The 17,269-nt window shown below is 44.6% G+C and overlaps 1 protein-coding gene and 2 pseudogenes across 1 annotated transcript; 2 read left to right on the top strand and 1 right to left on the bottom strand.

Annotated features, from left to right (window-relative positions):
* The first annotated feature begins 1,299 nt into the window (after positions 1–1,299).
* On the top strand, positions 1,300–2,507 carry LOC136546329 (uncharacterized). The gene has a single exon (XM_066538304.1). The coding sequence runs from the start codon at positions 1,364–1,366 to the stop codon at positions 2,324–2,326; it is 963 nt and encodes a 320-aa protein (XP_066394401.1). The 5' UTR covers positions 1,300–1,363; the 3' UTR covers positions 2,327–2,507.
* A 6,519-nt stretch (positions 2,508–9,026) lies between these two features.
* LOC136546328 (uncharacterized) lies at positions 9,027–9,697 on the bottom strand (annotated as a pseudogene).
* A 3,796-nt stretch (positions 9,698–13,493) lies between these two features.
* LOC136544155 (uncharacterized) lies at positions 13,494–16,617 on the top strand (annotated as a pseudogene).
* The last annotated feature ends 652 nt before the right edge of the window (positions 16,618–17,269 follow it).

Genomic DNA, 17,269 nt, shown 5'->3' with positions numbered 1-17,269 from the left:
GGGTAGCAGCGAAAGGTCAACCTTTGACAAAAACAGTTAAAAACATGCCTTTTACTTCATCCGTTCTAATTTATAGGCTATTTTAGCTTTTTTAGATATATATCTTTTTTTATTGAGAATGCTAAACAACATCCATGTGTTTTACACCCATCTCATACACAAGAATTTTTCCGATGTTCCTATAGTATACATGTGATGTTCGTATAGTATGCATGTGATGTTCTATGATACTCGGTCAATGATGTTTTATGATGTTTTTTGTGATGTTCGTATGGTGCACAAGTGATGTTATACAAATTCAGGTGCTAGTTGGCCAAAACACACACAAATAATACCCGATTAACGAATAGACGCTCTGATGTTCTATTATGTATTATGTGATGTTCTATTATGTATTGTGTGATGTTCTATTATGTATTCTGTGGTGTTCTATAAAATTCGTGTGCTAGTTGCCCAAAAAACACCCAAGTGTGATATAGACATTCTCGTTATTATATATATCTAGACATATCCTATAGCAAAAAATATGTACCATTAAAATACAAAATGACCTATAATTTAGGATAGACGGTGGTATATTTTACAAGTATAAGCGGTGATTAGAAAAGTAAACACTGTTCTTTTAGTGGTAGGTGACTATTCGTCGATAATAAGATATCTATACCGACCTCACTAATCTCAAAATCTAATACTCTGATCTTTTGAGATAGGCTATATGTATAATAAGTTTATAAAGGTAGATATTTGTGCATATATGGGACTATTTGAGTATATATGCGTTTAAACACAATTAGGTATCAAAAGGAACTTGCTTTGTGCGATTTTTTTTTTGGAATTGTGGCTTGTATGGTTCGATGAAGATAAGTATAAGGTTGACATCGAAATGAATGAATATGCAGAATGTTCCCAAACAATAAAGAATATAATAACTGGAGCAGTAGTAGTTAGTGATATCCAACATAACAGTAGAAATTACGACAATCTTTAAAAAAAAGACCTTGCATATCAATGGAAGGATAAGAAATTGCGAGCTACATATTCAACCAGAGAAGCCATGACAAGCAAGCAAAACAAAACTAAGAACAAATCACTCTGGTGACCAGCTTTCAACACCACCACATCACTGCTGATGAACACACATGCATCTTGCATGCAAAGACGTTCAAATCCAAATGTACTCTTCAAACCTTCCGAACACTCCAGACACCCTGCAGACCTTAAACCCCCCAATATCCCCCCATCATCCCTTCAACCTTCAAACCTCCCCTCTCCACACGCCACCACCACCAACTTCTTCCCTGCTAGGCTGTCTGTCCACTTCCGCAGGTGCACGCAAAAGCCACAGCGCGCGCGGCGGCACGCCATGGGCACCCTCGTCGGGCACGTCGCGCCGGGCGCGGGCTTCCTCCTCATCGGCCTGTGGCAGCTGTTCAGCCACATCCGCCTGTTCTTGCTGCGGCCGAGCTCGTACTCTGCTCCGGTCTGGTTCCCGGCGCCGGGCGTGCGCCACCTTGAGCTCATACTCATAATCATCGGCTCGGTGATGTCCATCCTGATGGAGCTCGTCATCGGCCCCGCGAAGCATCAGCCATTCGACGACGACGGCACCATCCCATCCGACCACCTCCACAACTTCGAGCACGCGTCCATCTCGCTGGCGCTGCTCATCTTCGCCGCGGTCACCATCCACATGGACCGGGTCCGGGCGCCCCTGCGTGACGCGGTGTCCCAGCTCGTCGCCGCCGCGGCGTTCGCGCAGCAGCTGCTCATCTTCCACCTCCACTCGGCGGACCACATGGGCGTAGAGGGGCAGTTCCACTGGCTGCTGCAGACGGTCATCGCCGTCACGCTCGCCACCACGCTGCTCGGGATCCCCTACCCGCGGAGCCTCGTGGTGAGCCTGGTCCGGTCGGCCAGCCTCGTGTTCCAGGGCGTCTGGTTCGTCGTCATGGGCGTCATGCTGTGGACGCCGGCGCTCATACCCAAGGGCTGCTTCCTCAACTTCGAGGAAGGACACGACGTTGTCCGGTGCCGCACTGACGAGGCGCTCGACCGCGCCAAGTCGCTCGTCAACCTGCAGTTCAGCTGGTACCTCACCGGGACGGTGGTGTTCGTCGTCCTGTTCTACCTCCAGATGGCGAAGCTCTACCCCGAGGAGCCGCAGTATTTGCCGCTGGTGAAGGGAGGCAGCGGCGGCGGCGGTGACAGTGATAGCCGGTTCAGCATCGGAGATGATGATCGCGACGATGAGGACGATGTCGAGGCCGCAAAACGTGGCTTTGGACACGTGGTTAGCGGCACAAAGCCTGTCGAAATCGAGAGGTGAGGTCGTCGTAGCACCGTAAGGGTTTGGTTGTTGTTGTGTGATTACAGTACAGTGTAATTTGACTTCAACGTTTGTTGGTGAAAAACATGCAAATATTGTTTAGGGAGGTTCTATTATTATTTATGGGGTGACTGAAAAACGTTTTACTGTTGACACTTTGTAACCCTTGTGGATCAAGAATCCAACATCAGACCAACTTATTATATTCAGCCGTTGGCAGTCACCACGCTAATTCGACAGTGTCAGGTTCGGACAATCCTTACCGTGGCCGAATTTATTTGTTTTTAGCCCTTTTTTGAAAAATTTTCATAAATATATCCCCGGAGGTCAGCTTTTAAAATCTAGACCTTTAGCTCGGCGCCATCGTTGGTGGCGCCGAGCTTACACGTTTCGGCGCCATAGATTTTGGCGCCTAGGTCTTGGGCTCAACGTAGATATGACGGTGACTTGGCAGACATCTTGGCGCTGTAGATCTCGGCACCAAGCTTGGCGCCATAGATCTTGGCGCCGAGCTTGACGCCGTGGTTATTGGCGCCGAGCTCTGTCTTACATAAGGCCCCCCCTTTCTCTCTTCCTCTCTCTCTACCGCTCCCGAGCCAGGGCGCCGCCAGCGCTGTCGCACCGCCGCGCCCGCCACCGCGCCTAGCCCTAGCCATCCGCGGCCCCAGCCCGTGCCCGCGTCGGCCCCGCTGCGCCGGCCGCCCGCGCCGACCGTACCGCGCCCGCCGCGCACCGCCTCGTCCCGGCTCGCCGCGTCCGCCATGCGCATAGGCGCTCCCTCCGGTGAGACTGGCTGCGACATGGCCCCTACTCCCAGCGCGCCACGACCTCGCCGTCGATCCCGTCCTCCACGTCCACGTCCTGCTCCGGTCCCGGCGTCCGCGTCGCATTGTTGCATTGACTTGGACGGGTAAAATTTTTGAATATGCAATGTAGGTACTTAGTTAGCTTGAATTATAGTGCGACTTTGATTATTTGGTAGTTTCTAGTAAATTTGATGATGTAGGTAGTTGATTTAGTTAGTGAGATAGCTATAGTTAGATAAATATAGTTAGATAGCTAGTGACATAGGTACATAGATATAGTTATTAGATAGCTAGTTGATTTAGTTAGTGAGATAAATATAGTTAGATAAATATAGTTAGATAGCTAGTGACATTGTTATTTAGGGTGTAGTTGGTTAGTATCTATTAGAGAGGTACTATATAGCAGCTACTTTGGACTAAACAAACTGTATTTTAATTTTTGTTTGAACTACTAGATGGACAACCTAGTGAGCATATATCATGGAGGCACTGTGGAAAGAGCTCGCAATGGATATGTTGAGTTTGCTGAGATGCAAAGCGTGCCTGTGTTATTCAATGAGAAGCCTTCATTTAGTGAGTTGGTTGCAAGGGCTCGGGAAGAGATACATTGCCATGGAGCTGATGATGATGATGGCATCGCAGTGGAGGGTGTACTTCACCTAGGTTCCTCTCCCAACTGGGTGTGCAGACCAGTGGGAGAACTATGTGAGATCGGCTATGAAGTGCTAGTTCCAAAGTTTGGACGTGGTTGTGCGTCGGGTGTTAGTTGATCCCATCCCTCATGGGTTTTTCCCACCAATGGGTCAGCAGGCACACTTTGACCCTTCCGTCCTGGAACCTGATATGGATGTGGAGGTTACACCTACGGTTCCCGATGCTAAATCTGCCCCCAATGAGCTAGTTGGAGATGCTTGTCAGACTCATGATGTTGTGGCAGATCCTTCTCATGAGATCCCTTCGACACAGAATCATCCAAGTAAGTGTATTATCCGCATGATTATTGGCAGATCCCCCTCATGAGATCCCTTTGAGATGGAATCATTTTTCTACTTATGTTGCAGGATACATTCCTGACAATGTGGATGTGCCCACTGTTGCTACGCAAGTAAACTATGGAGATGGAATCCATGGCTCCAATAGTGTTGAAATTATGAATGATTCAGAGCCATATGAGATGGCAAGGGCTCTTGATTCTGATGATGATCGTCCTGTTGGAGAGCTGACAGAGAGTGATGTTAAGATGCTGAGGCGTATCTTTCTAGGCTGCTGTGATCCAAGAGTTCACGAGTTCAGCGATCTTGCTCATTCCGATCAGGCATGTGTAGAAGGACGTGATGGTGAGCTCTTAGAAGCTCCTGAGGCCGGCCCTAACATGGTAATTGAGAAGGGTAGGGTATTCAAGGACCTCCCTGCATTGAAGAGGTGGTTGCAGGCGTTTGCAGTGATATGAAAGAGACCTTACGAGGTCTTGTATTCATATGCGGAGCACCGTTACACAATTGTGTGTGACAAGGAACACTGCCCATGGAGGTTTCTGTAAGGAAGCAAAAGGTCACCAAAAAGTGGAAGATCACAAAAGCTGTCAGGCCACACAATTGTGCTGACCATGTGCTGACACTGAAGCATCGGCAGTTGACATCTACCCTCATTGCCAAGCGGTTGATGGGAATATTATAGGGAGAACCCAACATGAAGGTTAGGACAATTATTAGGACCATTGAGGTGTTGTATGGAGGTTTTGTGATAACTTATGGTAAAACTTGGAGGGCTAAGCAGTGAGCGTGGAAGATGATATATGGGAACTGAGAGGACGGGTATGAGCAGCTACCAGTACTTTTTAATGCAATCAAAGCGGTGAATCCAGACATGCATTATGAGTACATCCCAAAACCAAATGCATAGAAAGATGGGAGGCAGATATTCTTCCGTGCTTTCTGGTGCTTCCCTCAGTGTGTCGAGGCCTTTAGGCACTGTCATCCCATCTTCTCCATTGATGGTACGTTCTTGATTGGCAAATACTAGGGCACACTTCTTATAGCCATATCCTATGACGCGAACAACAAGTTGGTTCCTTTGGCATTTGCTTTGGTTGAAAAGGAGAACAATGACAGTTGGAGATGTTTCTTGAGGCTAGTCCAGATATATGTGGTTAGGCTTGGCAGGGAGGTTGGCGTCATATCTGATAGGCACTAGGGCATACTTAATGTCGTGCGAGAGCAGATAGAGAGGTATGCACCTTTGCACCATCATTGGTGTACTCGGCACCTTGCCGAGAAACTACTCTGGAAGGATGGTGTGAAGGATAACTTTGATCTGTTCTAGGAGGCTGCTCGACAGCTTGATGACAAGTACTTTCAGAAAAAGTTGGAGCATGTCAGAACCACATCAAATGCAAAAAGGTAGACAATGGCTTATAGGTTTGATGTGGTATTTAGAGAAATAGAAAAGAGCTCACGATGCCGGTGGATAGAGATACGAGTTTTAGTGCAGCAACATGATGGAGTCATTCAATAAGTTGCTATTGGGAATATGTGGTATGCTTGTGAATGCAATCGTTCAATTCACCTTCTACAAGCTTGTTACCTGGTTCAACGATAGACACGCCCATGCATTGAAGTTGCGGAGTGATGAAGAGATATGGGCTTCGAAACCAAAGGCACACCTAGAGAAGGCAAATGAAAGGGCTGGCACACATGAGGTTACGTGTTTTGACCATGCCATAGGGACTTATCAGGTTGAGCATAGGGGCAGTACAACGTCCAATGGTGAGGTCCAAGAGTCGAGGATGCATGTGGTAATCCTCCAAGATTTCACATGCACTTATGGTAGACCAAGGCAGTACCACTTTCTATGTTCTCATTTGATGGCAGTAGCTAGGCATCACAACTTTAATATCGAGAGTAGGATACCTCACGAGTTCAGTGTCGACACGCTTGTGCACACATGGAGCCCTCGCTTTGTGCCTTTCTGGGACCCTAGAGAGTGGCCTCCACATGATGGGCCAAAGTACATTGTGGATCCAGCTTACCGTTGGAACAAGAGTGGATCAAGGAAGAGGACAAGGCACATGATGGTTATGCATCAGATACCTGGAAGAACGAGGCGTGGGAGAGGAACCCCATTTCTTACTAACCCCGAGCAGTTCGAGTGTGGCAAGTGTGGTAGACTGGGCCACAATTCAAGCAATTGTCATTGACAGATTAGTGAGGTGCGACTATTGGTTGTTTTTATTATTTCATATTTGTTATATTCATTCAATTAATTATGCATGTCTCAATTTATGCTTGTAATTATGTTAATTACTTGTACATTTCTAAGTTTCTGTTTCATTGTATATTGAATTTCTATTTCATTGACTTTTTTGTAGGATGGTGCAATTCCACCTGCTCGACCTGGCATACGAAGAGACCCACCGAGGACGTCTCATAGCGGAGGGGCATGTCATAATCTATACGTCTTGTTCAAATTTTTGTGAGCGTACATGTGTTCGTGAAGTAACGGGAGACTATATTTTATTCCATGTAGGACCTTCCGCTCCTTTGTCCTAGAACCCACAATGGGTTCTTGGACATGCAGTACGACAATAGGTACACTCCTTTCCTACAAAGAGCTAGCCTAGATGTCATCTCTTTTAAGGTTCATTGTGGGTTGCCCAAGTTCAACTCAGCGGCCATAACTGCATTGGTTGACATGTATTATCTTCAATCATTGCCTCCATTCATGGCCATTTGTTCATGTGCTTGCCTTTTTGACATGTAATCTTGCTTTGTCTAAAATGTAGGTGGCTGCCAAAGACTCACAACTTTCACTTGCCTTTCGGAGAGATGACAGTCATGCTCTAGGACTGTCAGAAGCTGCTAGGTTTGAGGATTCACGGCAACGCAATGATTGGGCAGTGCAGGTCAGAAGGTTGGAGAGCACGAGTAGAGGCCTTCCTTGGGTGTGAGGTTGGTGAGCAAGGGGCTCATAGTTCTGGAGTTCTAATCTCCTGGCTCCAATAAGAGCTCGCACAGTGCCCCGAGGAGGCAGATGAGGAGGTAGTTGGATACTACTGTAGGGCGTGGATCCTACACCTGTTTGCCTGCATTCTCTTCCCCGACGCCATGGGTGACACTGCGTTGTGGATGTGGGTTCACTGCCTCACTGACTAGGACCAGGTGGGTTAGTATAGCTGGGGCTATGCAGTGTTAGGTTTTCTTTACCGGTAGCTTTGCGAGGCGTGTCGTCGGACTTCATCCTCATTGTCGCTTGGTGGATGCATGTACCTGCTCTAGTTGTGGATGTGGGCTCGCCTACCAGTTGGTCGTCCTGAGGTTCTGGCTAGTTGTGAGTGGTTCCCAGGTCAGCCTCCACGTCGACAGCTGATGTGGGTGTACCTTTGGGACCAGGTTAGGGTTTCGCACGTGAGGTTAGAGCGAGCGTACATTGAATTCACAAACTAGCTAGACATGCTCACGGCGTCTAGTGTAAGTAAATTTTATTTCCCATGCTGGTTTGAAATGGTTTAGTATAGCATCTAACATCTTGTTGCAGGTGTCGTGGGAGCCGTACGATGGAGAGGGGGCACTTCCTTTTCAGTTGAGCAACATGTGTGGGTCCGACGATGACTTCTATAGGATGAGGTACCCTCTAATCTGTTTCTATGCTGTCGAGTTCCACCTGCCAGATAGAGTTGCACGCCAATTTAGAGTGAGATAGCTTTGGCCAATGGTTCTATTCTTGACTGGCGTTGACTTACATAAGTAAGTGTTTTGCTATTTCAATTGTCTCGTGATGGTCAAAATGCATGCATGGTGAGGAAGAGTGATTTCACTAAAGAGTGCCCTCTCAGAGGATATGATAACAGGAAGGAAGATTGGCCAAATGCATGCATAGTGAGGACTGCTTAGTGCAGATGTTCACCAAGGAGATCGACGGAGGTCATCGCTTCTTTAAATGCCCACGAGCATGGGTAATTGCTATTACATTTTGTTTGTTAAATATGTTTCTCGAATACCCTTACAACTCATAGGATATACTTATTGTAGTCTTCCAAGTCTGAAGAAAACTGTGGGTTCACTAGGTGGGTCGATCCTCGATGAATTTATCGCATCAGCAGTACATCTGCTACCTGCAGGACCAAATCTTCGATCTACAAAGGGAAGTTAGCAGTGGGTACAAGGAAGACGAAGACGACGACAACAACAATGGTGCAAGCTCATAGGAGGCACTCTACAATAATCCATATTGCACTTGCCCTAATCACAAGAACAAGGGGCCTCCACCGTCACCCCTGCTGCCACCTCCACCAACAATGGGAGGCTATTGTGGAGAAGGTGCAACACAATTTGCTATATGGCCACACTACTAGGACAACCCTATCTTATTCACATGGCACATCCATGTGTTTGTTGTTTGGTTTAATTACCTAAGGCATGTTAGGTTTAGTCGAAGGAACTATGTATCCTTGTTTGGTACATGTTCTTAGATGCTATTTCTGATGCTTGTTGTTCACTTCAATTATCTAAGGCATGTTAGGTTTAGTTAAGGACCTCTGTACCGTAGTTCGGTACATGTTTTCACATGCAATTTCATATGTTTTGTGTGTTGAATTATATCATGCCCTGCTTCGTTAGGTTTTGTTTGCAGCACGTGATCACATTTCACTACGTCCACAATGTTAAACTGAATATTATGACCACAAATAATGAAAACAACTACATAATGAAAATTCCAATACTATGATACATTAAACAACATAATAATACTAGAAGTACGTGCTGACAAACTAAATAACATAGTACATGACCTAAGCATGCCCATACTTAAAGTGCATTACATAACAACACAATGAAAAGTCCAACAATAGACAACATTGTTCATGAATAAACCATAGAACTAGCAAGTAATGGAGACTACTGAGTGCAACAAGGACACTTTCCCTTCCTTAGGGCATTGGGATTCTCCTCCATCGCTGCTTTCACTCGACGTGCATGCTCAAGCTTCTTCTCCCTCTACTCCCTATACGCAGCAACACGCCTCCTTTCCTCCTCTTCCTTATGCTCCTTTTTTGTAGTCTCCTCTCCACGTCTCTTCTCCATCATCTCCTTGTCCTCTGCCTCCCACCGTAATAGTTTCTGCATCTATTCCTTGTCTTTAGGCTTGATCATAGTGTCGATCCACTATTCGAAATCACAGAGCGGTGAAGGGGTCTACAAAAAAATGCAATTGTTACAAAACAAAAAAATCATGCAAGATGTCATATCACACAAACATCAATTCCTCACCATCTTGTTAATGCGGCGCTGACGAAGTGTAGGCTCAAACGCAAAATTAGAACACATCCAATACCTCTGCCTATACGTGTCCTCTTCATCAGACTTGGCTACCTTGCAAGGATCGCCGCAAAAGCACATGGGCACTGGAACACCACTAGGCAGAGGCAATGGGTCGAAGGCATTTCCGGTCATCCAGCCATAACTACAATTTAGCTATTTTTGTTCTAAGAACCAAAAGTAATTAACCCATATCATAACAACATGCACTGATGTTACCTTGGTTTGGTAGCTTTTCCACGCCTTAGCATCCTATGGTTGTATAATATAAATATTAAAATTGCATGAAACCCTAAGTAATGATGATTCTTAAGTTGAAAAATCCAACTAATATATACCGAATCGATTTGAAAAAAACTAGGAGGGAGCGAGGATACCTTGCCCTCAAAGATCTATGGATCAAATCAAAGTTTCTAAGGTCCAATATGCCAATTCGTGAGGTAGGGCGAAGTGGGGAGAGCAAAAACCCGAGAGGGAGGAGAAAGAAGAGGAAGAAGGCTCACGCAAGAAGGTTGGGCATCGGGTTAAAACACCACCTCAGCACCATAGATCTTGGCACCGTTCTCAGCGCCAATAACCACGATGCCAAGCTCGGCACCAATAACAACCATGCCAAGAACTACGGCGCCAAGCTTGGCACCAAGATCTACGGCGTAAAGGTGTCTGCCAAGTCACCACCACATCTGTGTTGAGCCCATGACCTAGGCGCCAAAATCTATGGTGCTGAGACATGTAAGCTTGGTGCCACCAATGATGGCGCCGAGCTAAGGGTCCAGATTTCAAAAGCATACCTCCAGGGCATATTTGTGAATTTTTTTCAAAAAAAGAGCTAAAAACAAAAAAATTCGGTCACCGTGGCTAGAAAGACTCTACCCCATTGACCATTGACTGCTGCATTCGCTAGGCTAGTTTGGCTTTACGGTCTCCTCAACAGTCAGTGAAGCAAACAGGACCTAAGATTTATACAATTCTCATCTAAGCCCACAACAATGACAATCCACAGTAATCGCAAACGATTTGAGTTGACAAATATAAGTAAGAAAATTTGTGTTATCCGGCTCAAACAATTCTCTCTTCTTGTGGAACATGTTCGACCTAACAAAAACCAATAGTTCCACCGGGCAATCTTCCTGGACAAGTTGTTGAGCCACGGAGCACAAAGAATTTGACTAATCTCGCCGTATGATGATGATGGATGGAATTCAAACAAACCGGCGACTGGTAGTTATTCCTATGAAATTTGTTGAAATATGGAATAGTAAAAGTAGAGAGGAACAGAAAAAGTGAAGTGTAAACTTTATTGATGAACAGGAGTACATATTTATACTAGCTCCTTTTGGGGCACTTTACAAGATATGCGGGAGAGTCCCACTCCCACATCGGGAGAGCCCCGCTCCCACATTTCCTCCTTGCGGACAACTGCTATTAGCAGTTGCTAAGTATCCACTAATTGATCATTTAGGAATAAGAATATTCTCAACACTCCCCCTTGATCAATTATCTTCTGGAAGCTCTAATGTTCATCATAGTTGTTATTATTAATCCATTCAAAAAACCCTGTGGGAAAAAAATTAGGAATGCCTTGATATATCAGGATAAAACTCCTTAAAACACGATGGAAAAATAAAGGAGAAACACCATGATAATCACATAATGATGTCTTAATATGCCATCTCCTAAAAACCCCTGTGGGGAAAAATTAGATGATATGACATATATAAATGCTGATATTGTGTAGCACCTGGTTTTAAGAACAAAACCAGATACACACCATATGTGAGCCTATGAAGTCAAATCTCACATATAGCTATAAATAAGGGTAATATCGAAAGACAATGCTCAATATATAACATACTTAGTATAAAGGATATAACCTTAGATAGCAAACAGTGGAAAGACAACTCCTATCTTCGAGTGAAGACTCCAATTCAATAGGGACAACTGATTGGTTGATCACAAGCCTATTTCCTCCAAACTCTAGCAATTTGGTACCCATCTAGGATTTTTATCCAAATAATTGAAAAATAAAGCAAGCGTAAGTACATGTCATACTCAACAAATATAACATGGGGTTCATGAGGCTCAAAAGGCTTACACTGGTTCAACTACGATTAGCTTTTAATTATCACAATTTTAGCATAGGAGTAGCAACAAGTTTATCACAAGCCCATATAAACACATGATCAGGTAAACATGAATAATGAATAGCATAAATAGTAATCATTAGTGAGCATCTTTATCATCTTTATCTTCAGTGTTCATCATCTATTCCGTAAGGGTTCCAAGGCCACTCATGACCATGAGCATGGCTGATATACCAGTTTTACACTCTACAGAGGTTGTACACTTTCACTGAGTCATGATTTACCCTTTCGCCCGAGGTGATCATCCTCTTGACTCACTACCTAGGAAGGTCGGCAGGGTTCACTATGAAGCCTTTCAAAGGTTCGTCTAACAAGTTAGGGCCATTATATTCACTCAGCAAATAGATATAGTAACCCCCTTCCCGATGGCATAATGACACACAGCCTATACACAAGGGGATAGAGGCTGTCCTATACCCAATTCGGTAAGCCATTCTTATGCCATAAAGATAACCTTTAACAAGCTAGAAAAGGTCCTCATACTAAGCTAAAGCCAGAGCTAAGTGGCCCTCACAGTTGTACTGTAAGTCTCGGATGATCACTTATAGATAAGTCCTTAGAAAGAGGAATCTAGAGCAGCATAAAAACAACCCAATGCTCTAGCCCCCTGATTCCATGTTGCTAAAAAGCATCTTTTAGTGTTTATTGCATATACCATTAGTCAAGTTACAAGATCTTGACTTTAGGTGAGCACTAGCATCATACTACCCAATGCAATACCCCATAGGTAACAAGGAATCTAGGATATTAAAGAGCCAAGAAAATTACTACGGTTGTCAAGGTAGACACATGCATATGATTAAAGTATTAAAGGTGTATAGGACAACAAGGATGATCCCATGCTATACTTGTCTTAAACTCATATCCTTCTTCTATTAAATTGTAACCTCCAAAGGACTTCTTCTGGATCACCAACTTCTTCTATGTCATCAACGCAAAGCTCACCGACTAGACATGATCATAAAGCACCACACAAGCATCCATGCAACCATACATGAAGCAAACAATAGAACTAAATTAGAACAATGCACCAAACATATTAAACAACAAGTAAAAAGGTTTTAAAGATGTTCTACATGTTACTACGATCACACAGGCACGAAAAGCACTCCAATCGGAGGTATAACGAAGAAGTTATGAATTAAACAAGATTTTCTTTAATAAAATAATAGATTAAATATAACCTCAAATTTCAAAATTGAAAATATATTTAACAATAGCTTGAACATGTAGATTACTCAATTACGAATCTAACGCAACTTGAACGGATCAAATCAGAGTTAAAACGAAGAAGTTATGACCAAAACAAGATTAGTGGCACTTCTGTAAATAGCTAGAACTTGATTTTAGAATTTAAATTAATAAAATCAGATTTTAAACTGAGCCAGGGACGGTGGTCATGATAAAGAAGAAGTACAGGGGTTCTTTAGAAAAAGTGCAGGGACAATGGGTTCGAATACCGAGAAACTAAAGGACTCTTTTGCAAAAAGGCCTCGACGAAAGGGTATCGGTCGATCTCGGTCGTTGGATCTGATACGGACGGTCTAGATTACAGCAAAGAGAGAGAACGAGGGAGAGAGGCTGCCTGCGGTGAGCTTTGGTGGCGGTGCCATGGCCTGCGACGAGCGGTGCACGTGAAAAACGGCCTACGGGCCATGGTTCGACTCGAGAAAGATACAAAGAGCAAGAGGAGGCAAAGGCGAACTTACCACGGCAAAAAACGGCGGCGTGGAGCGGATGGAAGCGATGCGCAGCTTGGCGGGGCGGACGACAAGCACGACGGCTAGGGTTTCGAGCTCGGTGCGGTGACTCAGCGAGTCCGAGGCTCGAGATGGAGGTGGCACGATGCGGGCGCCTGATATTTATGGCCAGGAAGACTTGGGAGGCACGACAAGGACAAGGCATGGCCGACGTGGATTCATGGCACGACGACAGAGAGAGTCTAGTGCAGACAGAGTTAGAAGATGATGCGTTGACAGATGGGGTCCGACTGGCAGCGGTACACGCGGGAGAGATGGAAAGCGACGCGACGACATTGGGCCGGCCTGATGGGGAGAGGGGCAGGAACGGCCTACGACGGAAGGGAAAAGCTGAGCGAGGGAGCTGGCTACACGCTAGGCCAGTGAGGGAAGGGAGCGGGTGGGCCACGAGGAGATGTGGGCTGCTCGGGCCAAATGCCGAGAAAGGGAGAAAAAGAAAATAAAATTCCTTTTTCTATTTTCAAATCCATTTTCAAACCATTTTAAAAGCATTTGAAATTATTTTGAATTTTGGATAAAACCACTCATCACAAAAAATACAAATGCACCAACATGAATGCACCACAATGTTGCCACCTTATGATAAATTTTAACTTAATAAAAATTTATTATTTACCTCTGTTTTCATGAGCACAAAATACGTAACTAAATCATTTCATCTCTATTTAAAAAAGAAGCAAATTTTAGGGTGTTACATATTGCCTCATTAAAAACTTTGTATGAGAAACCTGTTAAAGTAAAACTCATACAAAGAAAAGAGTACAATATGATGTGAAATGGATTATTTATCAAGCGATACTCCCCCTAATTTCTGTAAGTCCCTAAGTCTTATCATACCAATTCCTTCAACATATTTATGAAACATAGAATATGGTAGACACATGGTGAATAAATCAACAAGATTGTCACATGACTTAGTTTGCAGAATCTCAATTTCCCCATTCTTTTGCAATTCATGGGGATAAAATAATTTTGGAGTAATATGCTTCATTATGTTACTCTTGATATAACTTGACTCCATTTGCACAACACAAGCAGCATTATCCTCAAAAAAAATTGTTGGTGTATCAAGTGCACCAATTTGATATGATTTCAATATGTGGTCTACCATTCTATGAAGTCATACACACTCACGTGATGCTTCATATAATGCAATTATTTCAGAATGGTTGGTGGAAGTAGACACTAAAGTCTGCTTGGATGATTTCCAAGAAATAGTTGTTCCACCATTTAAAAATACAAAACCAGTTTGGGATTTGCCATTATGGGGATATGATAGATAGCCGGTGTCTATATAACCCAATAAATTTTGATCTTGATTTTTCCTATAAAATAATCCAAGATCTCTTGTGCCGTTAAAATACCCAAAAACGGTCTTAACTCCAACCCAACGACGCTTGGTGGGAGCTGCACTATGTCTTGCTAATAAATTAACTGCAAAAGCAATATCCAGCCGGGTACTATTAGCAAGGTACATAAGTGCTCCAACGGCACTAAGATAAGGAACCTCAGGTCCCAAAATCTTTTCACCTTCCTCCCTTGGTTTGAAAGGATCTTTCTCTACATCCAAAGATCTAACAACCATGGGGGTCTTACATGGGTATGCTTTATCCATATTGAATTTATCCAACATTTTCTGGATATAGGTGGCTTGGTATACAAAAATCCTAGATGAAAAATGCTCAAGTTGCAAACCTAAGCAAAATTTGGTTTGACCCAAATCTTTCATTTCAAACTCTGCCTTCAAATGATGACGTGCTTCATTAATGTCATGCTTGTTACCAATGATATTAATATCATCAACATATATAGACACGATACAAAAACCTGTTTGGGATTTCTTGATGAAGGCACATGGGCAGTCATCATTATTTGTGTATCCCTTATGCGTAAGGAATTCACTTAACCGATTGTACCACATTCGGCCCGATTGTTTTAAGCCACACAATGACTTCTGCAACTTAACACAAAACATGTTGTGATTTGCCTCAGGATTTGGTATACTGATTCCATCAGGAACTTTCATGTATATCTCATAATCCAATGACCCATATAAATATGCGGTCACTACGTCCATCAACTATATAGATAAATGATTTTGTACTACCAAAGATATTAAATATTGGAATGTTATGCCACTCACTACTATAGAATAAGTTTCATTGAAATCAACGCCGGGCCTTTGCGTGAAGCCCTGTGCTACTAGCGTTGCTTTATATCTCACTACTTCATTATTTTCATTCTGTTATTGGACAAAAACCCATTTGTATCCAACAGGATGGACACCAGGAGTTATTGGCAATATGACCGAAAACACTTCCCTTTTTGAAAGCGAGGTTATCTCTGCTTCTATTGCATCCTTCCACTTGTTCCAGTCTGAGCGCTTTTTGCACTCTACCATGGATTTTGGATCTAGATCACTTTGAAGGATTTCAGCAATCTGTTTAGCATATTCTTCGTCTTGTCTTCATGGTGTTCTACCGTGCTCATCGCATTGGTGTCCCCTTCGATAACGACAACATCCGTGACTCCCTGCTGAACACACTACGGAATCTTCTCGGAGAAACCCATGGTGTCGGAGGCGCCGATGGTGCTGGGCTAGGCATACACCATTGCCAGCGACAGGGTCATCGTGCGTTGGTTCTGCTGGTGGTGCTGCCTCAACCTGTGATCAGAGTGCCCACGTCCTAGAGTCCTAGTCATGGGGTGGCGCCATACCACCCACCATGGCCAGACATCGCAGGGTCCTCCAACTGGGTACTGGTGGCACTAGCTACCATGCCACCGATCATCGGGTCTTCAACCCTGACTACGCCTCCATCGAGCGCGGTGCCGGCGGCATCGACTCCACCAACAATAGGTTTGGCTACTATAGCCGTGACTCCATTGGCGAATGGAACTGCTACAGCCGTGACCCCATCTTAGGCAACACCACGGCCCCTTGCGACCATCGTGGCTCATAGGGCTACACCACCGCTCTGCCTCTTCTCCAGGGATGCCAGCGAGATCCTTGACCTGGCCCTGGCTGCACCGCCTCCATCGCCTCCATCCACTCCTCCAGCCGTCAACATCGCCAACATGGCTGGAAGCCCAACCCTCTAGCGTACCTAGGTCTCGGTGCCACACGGCCCATCCGCACACGCGTAGGCAAGTCCTCACTCGAATGGCCGTGCTCGAGCACTAGAGAATGGGCACGCTAGCCCATGCATGAACGATGGTGGTGGCACCTCTTCCTCCCCGAATGGGCATGTCCCCCCTTTCACTTGAAGCTGCACTAGAGGGGGAGGGGAGCCGTTGGCCGCCGGCTTGGTCAACGATGACCGAGTTGGGGCTAGTACTCTGTGTCCTCCCTAGATCTATGCCGGTGCTTGCCACTAGACACAGAAGGGCTCGACGATGGATGGCGTGGACAGTGAGGGAGGCATGGGCGATGGCGGTGTAACTTCATGGCGGCGGCGGTGCCAACCATCGTGGCTGGAGAGACCCTAACCGCCCACTACTTATACAGGTGTTGGTATTTTAAACACACATAGATAAATCCGCAAGTGCACGGATACCGATGTAGCTTTCACCAGGGAGTATTCCAAGGTATCATATTTATCCACAGGGAAACAATGGTTAAATAAGTTGATAGTTCACCATCATGTATCTACTAACTAGTATACCAACTAAACTAAAGTGGGGGTAGGTGTTGATGATGATAAGAGTTATGAATAATAACACACATAGGAGAATTCCATGGTATATAAATGAGCAGTCTAGCTAAATTGAGAGGACAATGGTTGAGTTCAAGGTTCCTAAATACTTCTCTATTACTTTGGTTCTATTCTAGTTTAAACTAGAGGGTATAACTAAAGCATGGGTAGATATAGCGATCACACATAATAGCACTTTGGGGCATCGTAACACTAGCCACACA

Source organism: Miscanthus floridulus, chromosome 3, assembly GCF_019320115.1.
Source record: "Miscanthus floridulus cultivar M001 chromosome 3, ASM1932011v1, whole genome shotgun sequence".
NCBI lineage: Eukaryota > Viridiplantae > Streptophyta > Magnoliopsida > Poales > Poaceae > Miscanthus > Miscanthus floridulus.
This window is presented reverse-complemented; position numbering and strand designations above follow the sequence as displayed.

What these genes read in the sequence shown, in the direction of transcription:
- LOC136546329 (XM_066538304.1), top strand. Translation starts at nt 1,364, where the DNA reads ATGGGCACCCTCGTCGGGCACGTCGCGCCGGGCGCGGGCTTCCTCCTC.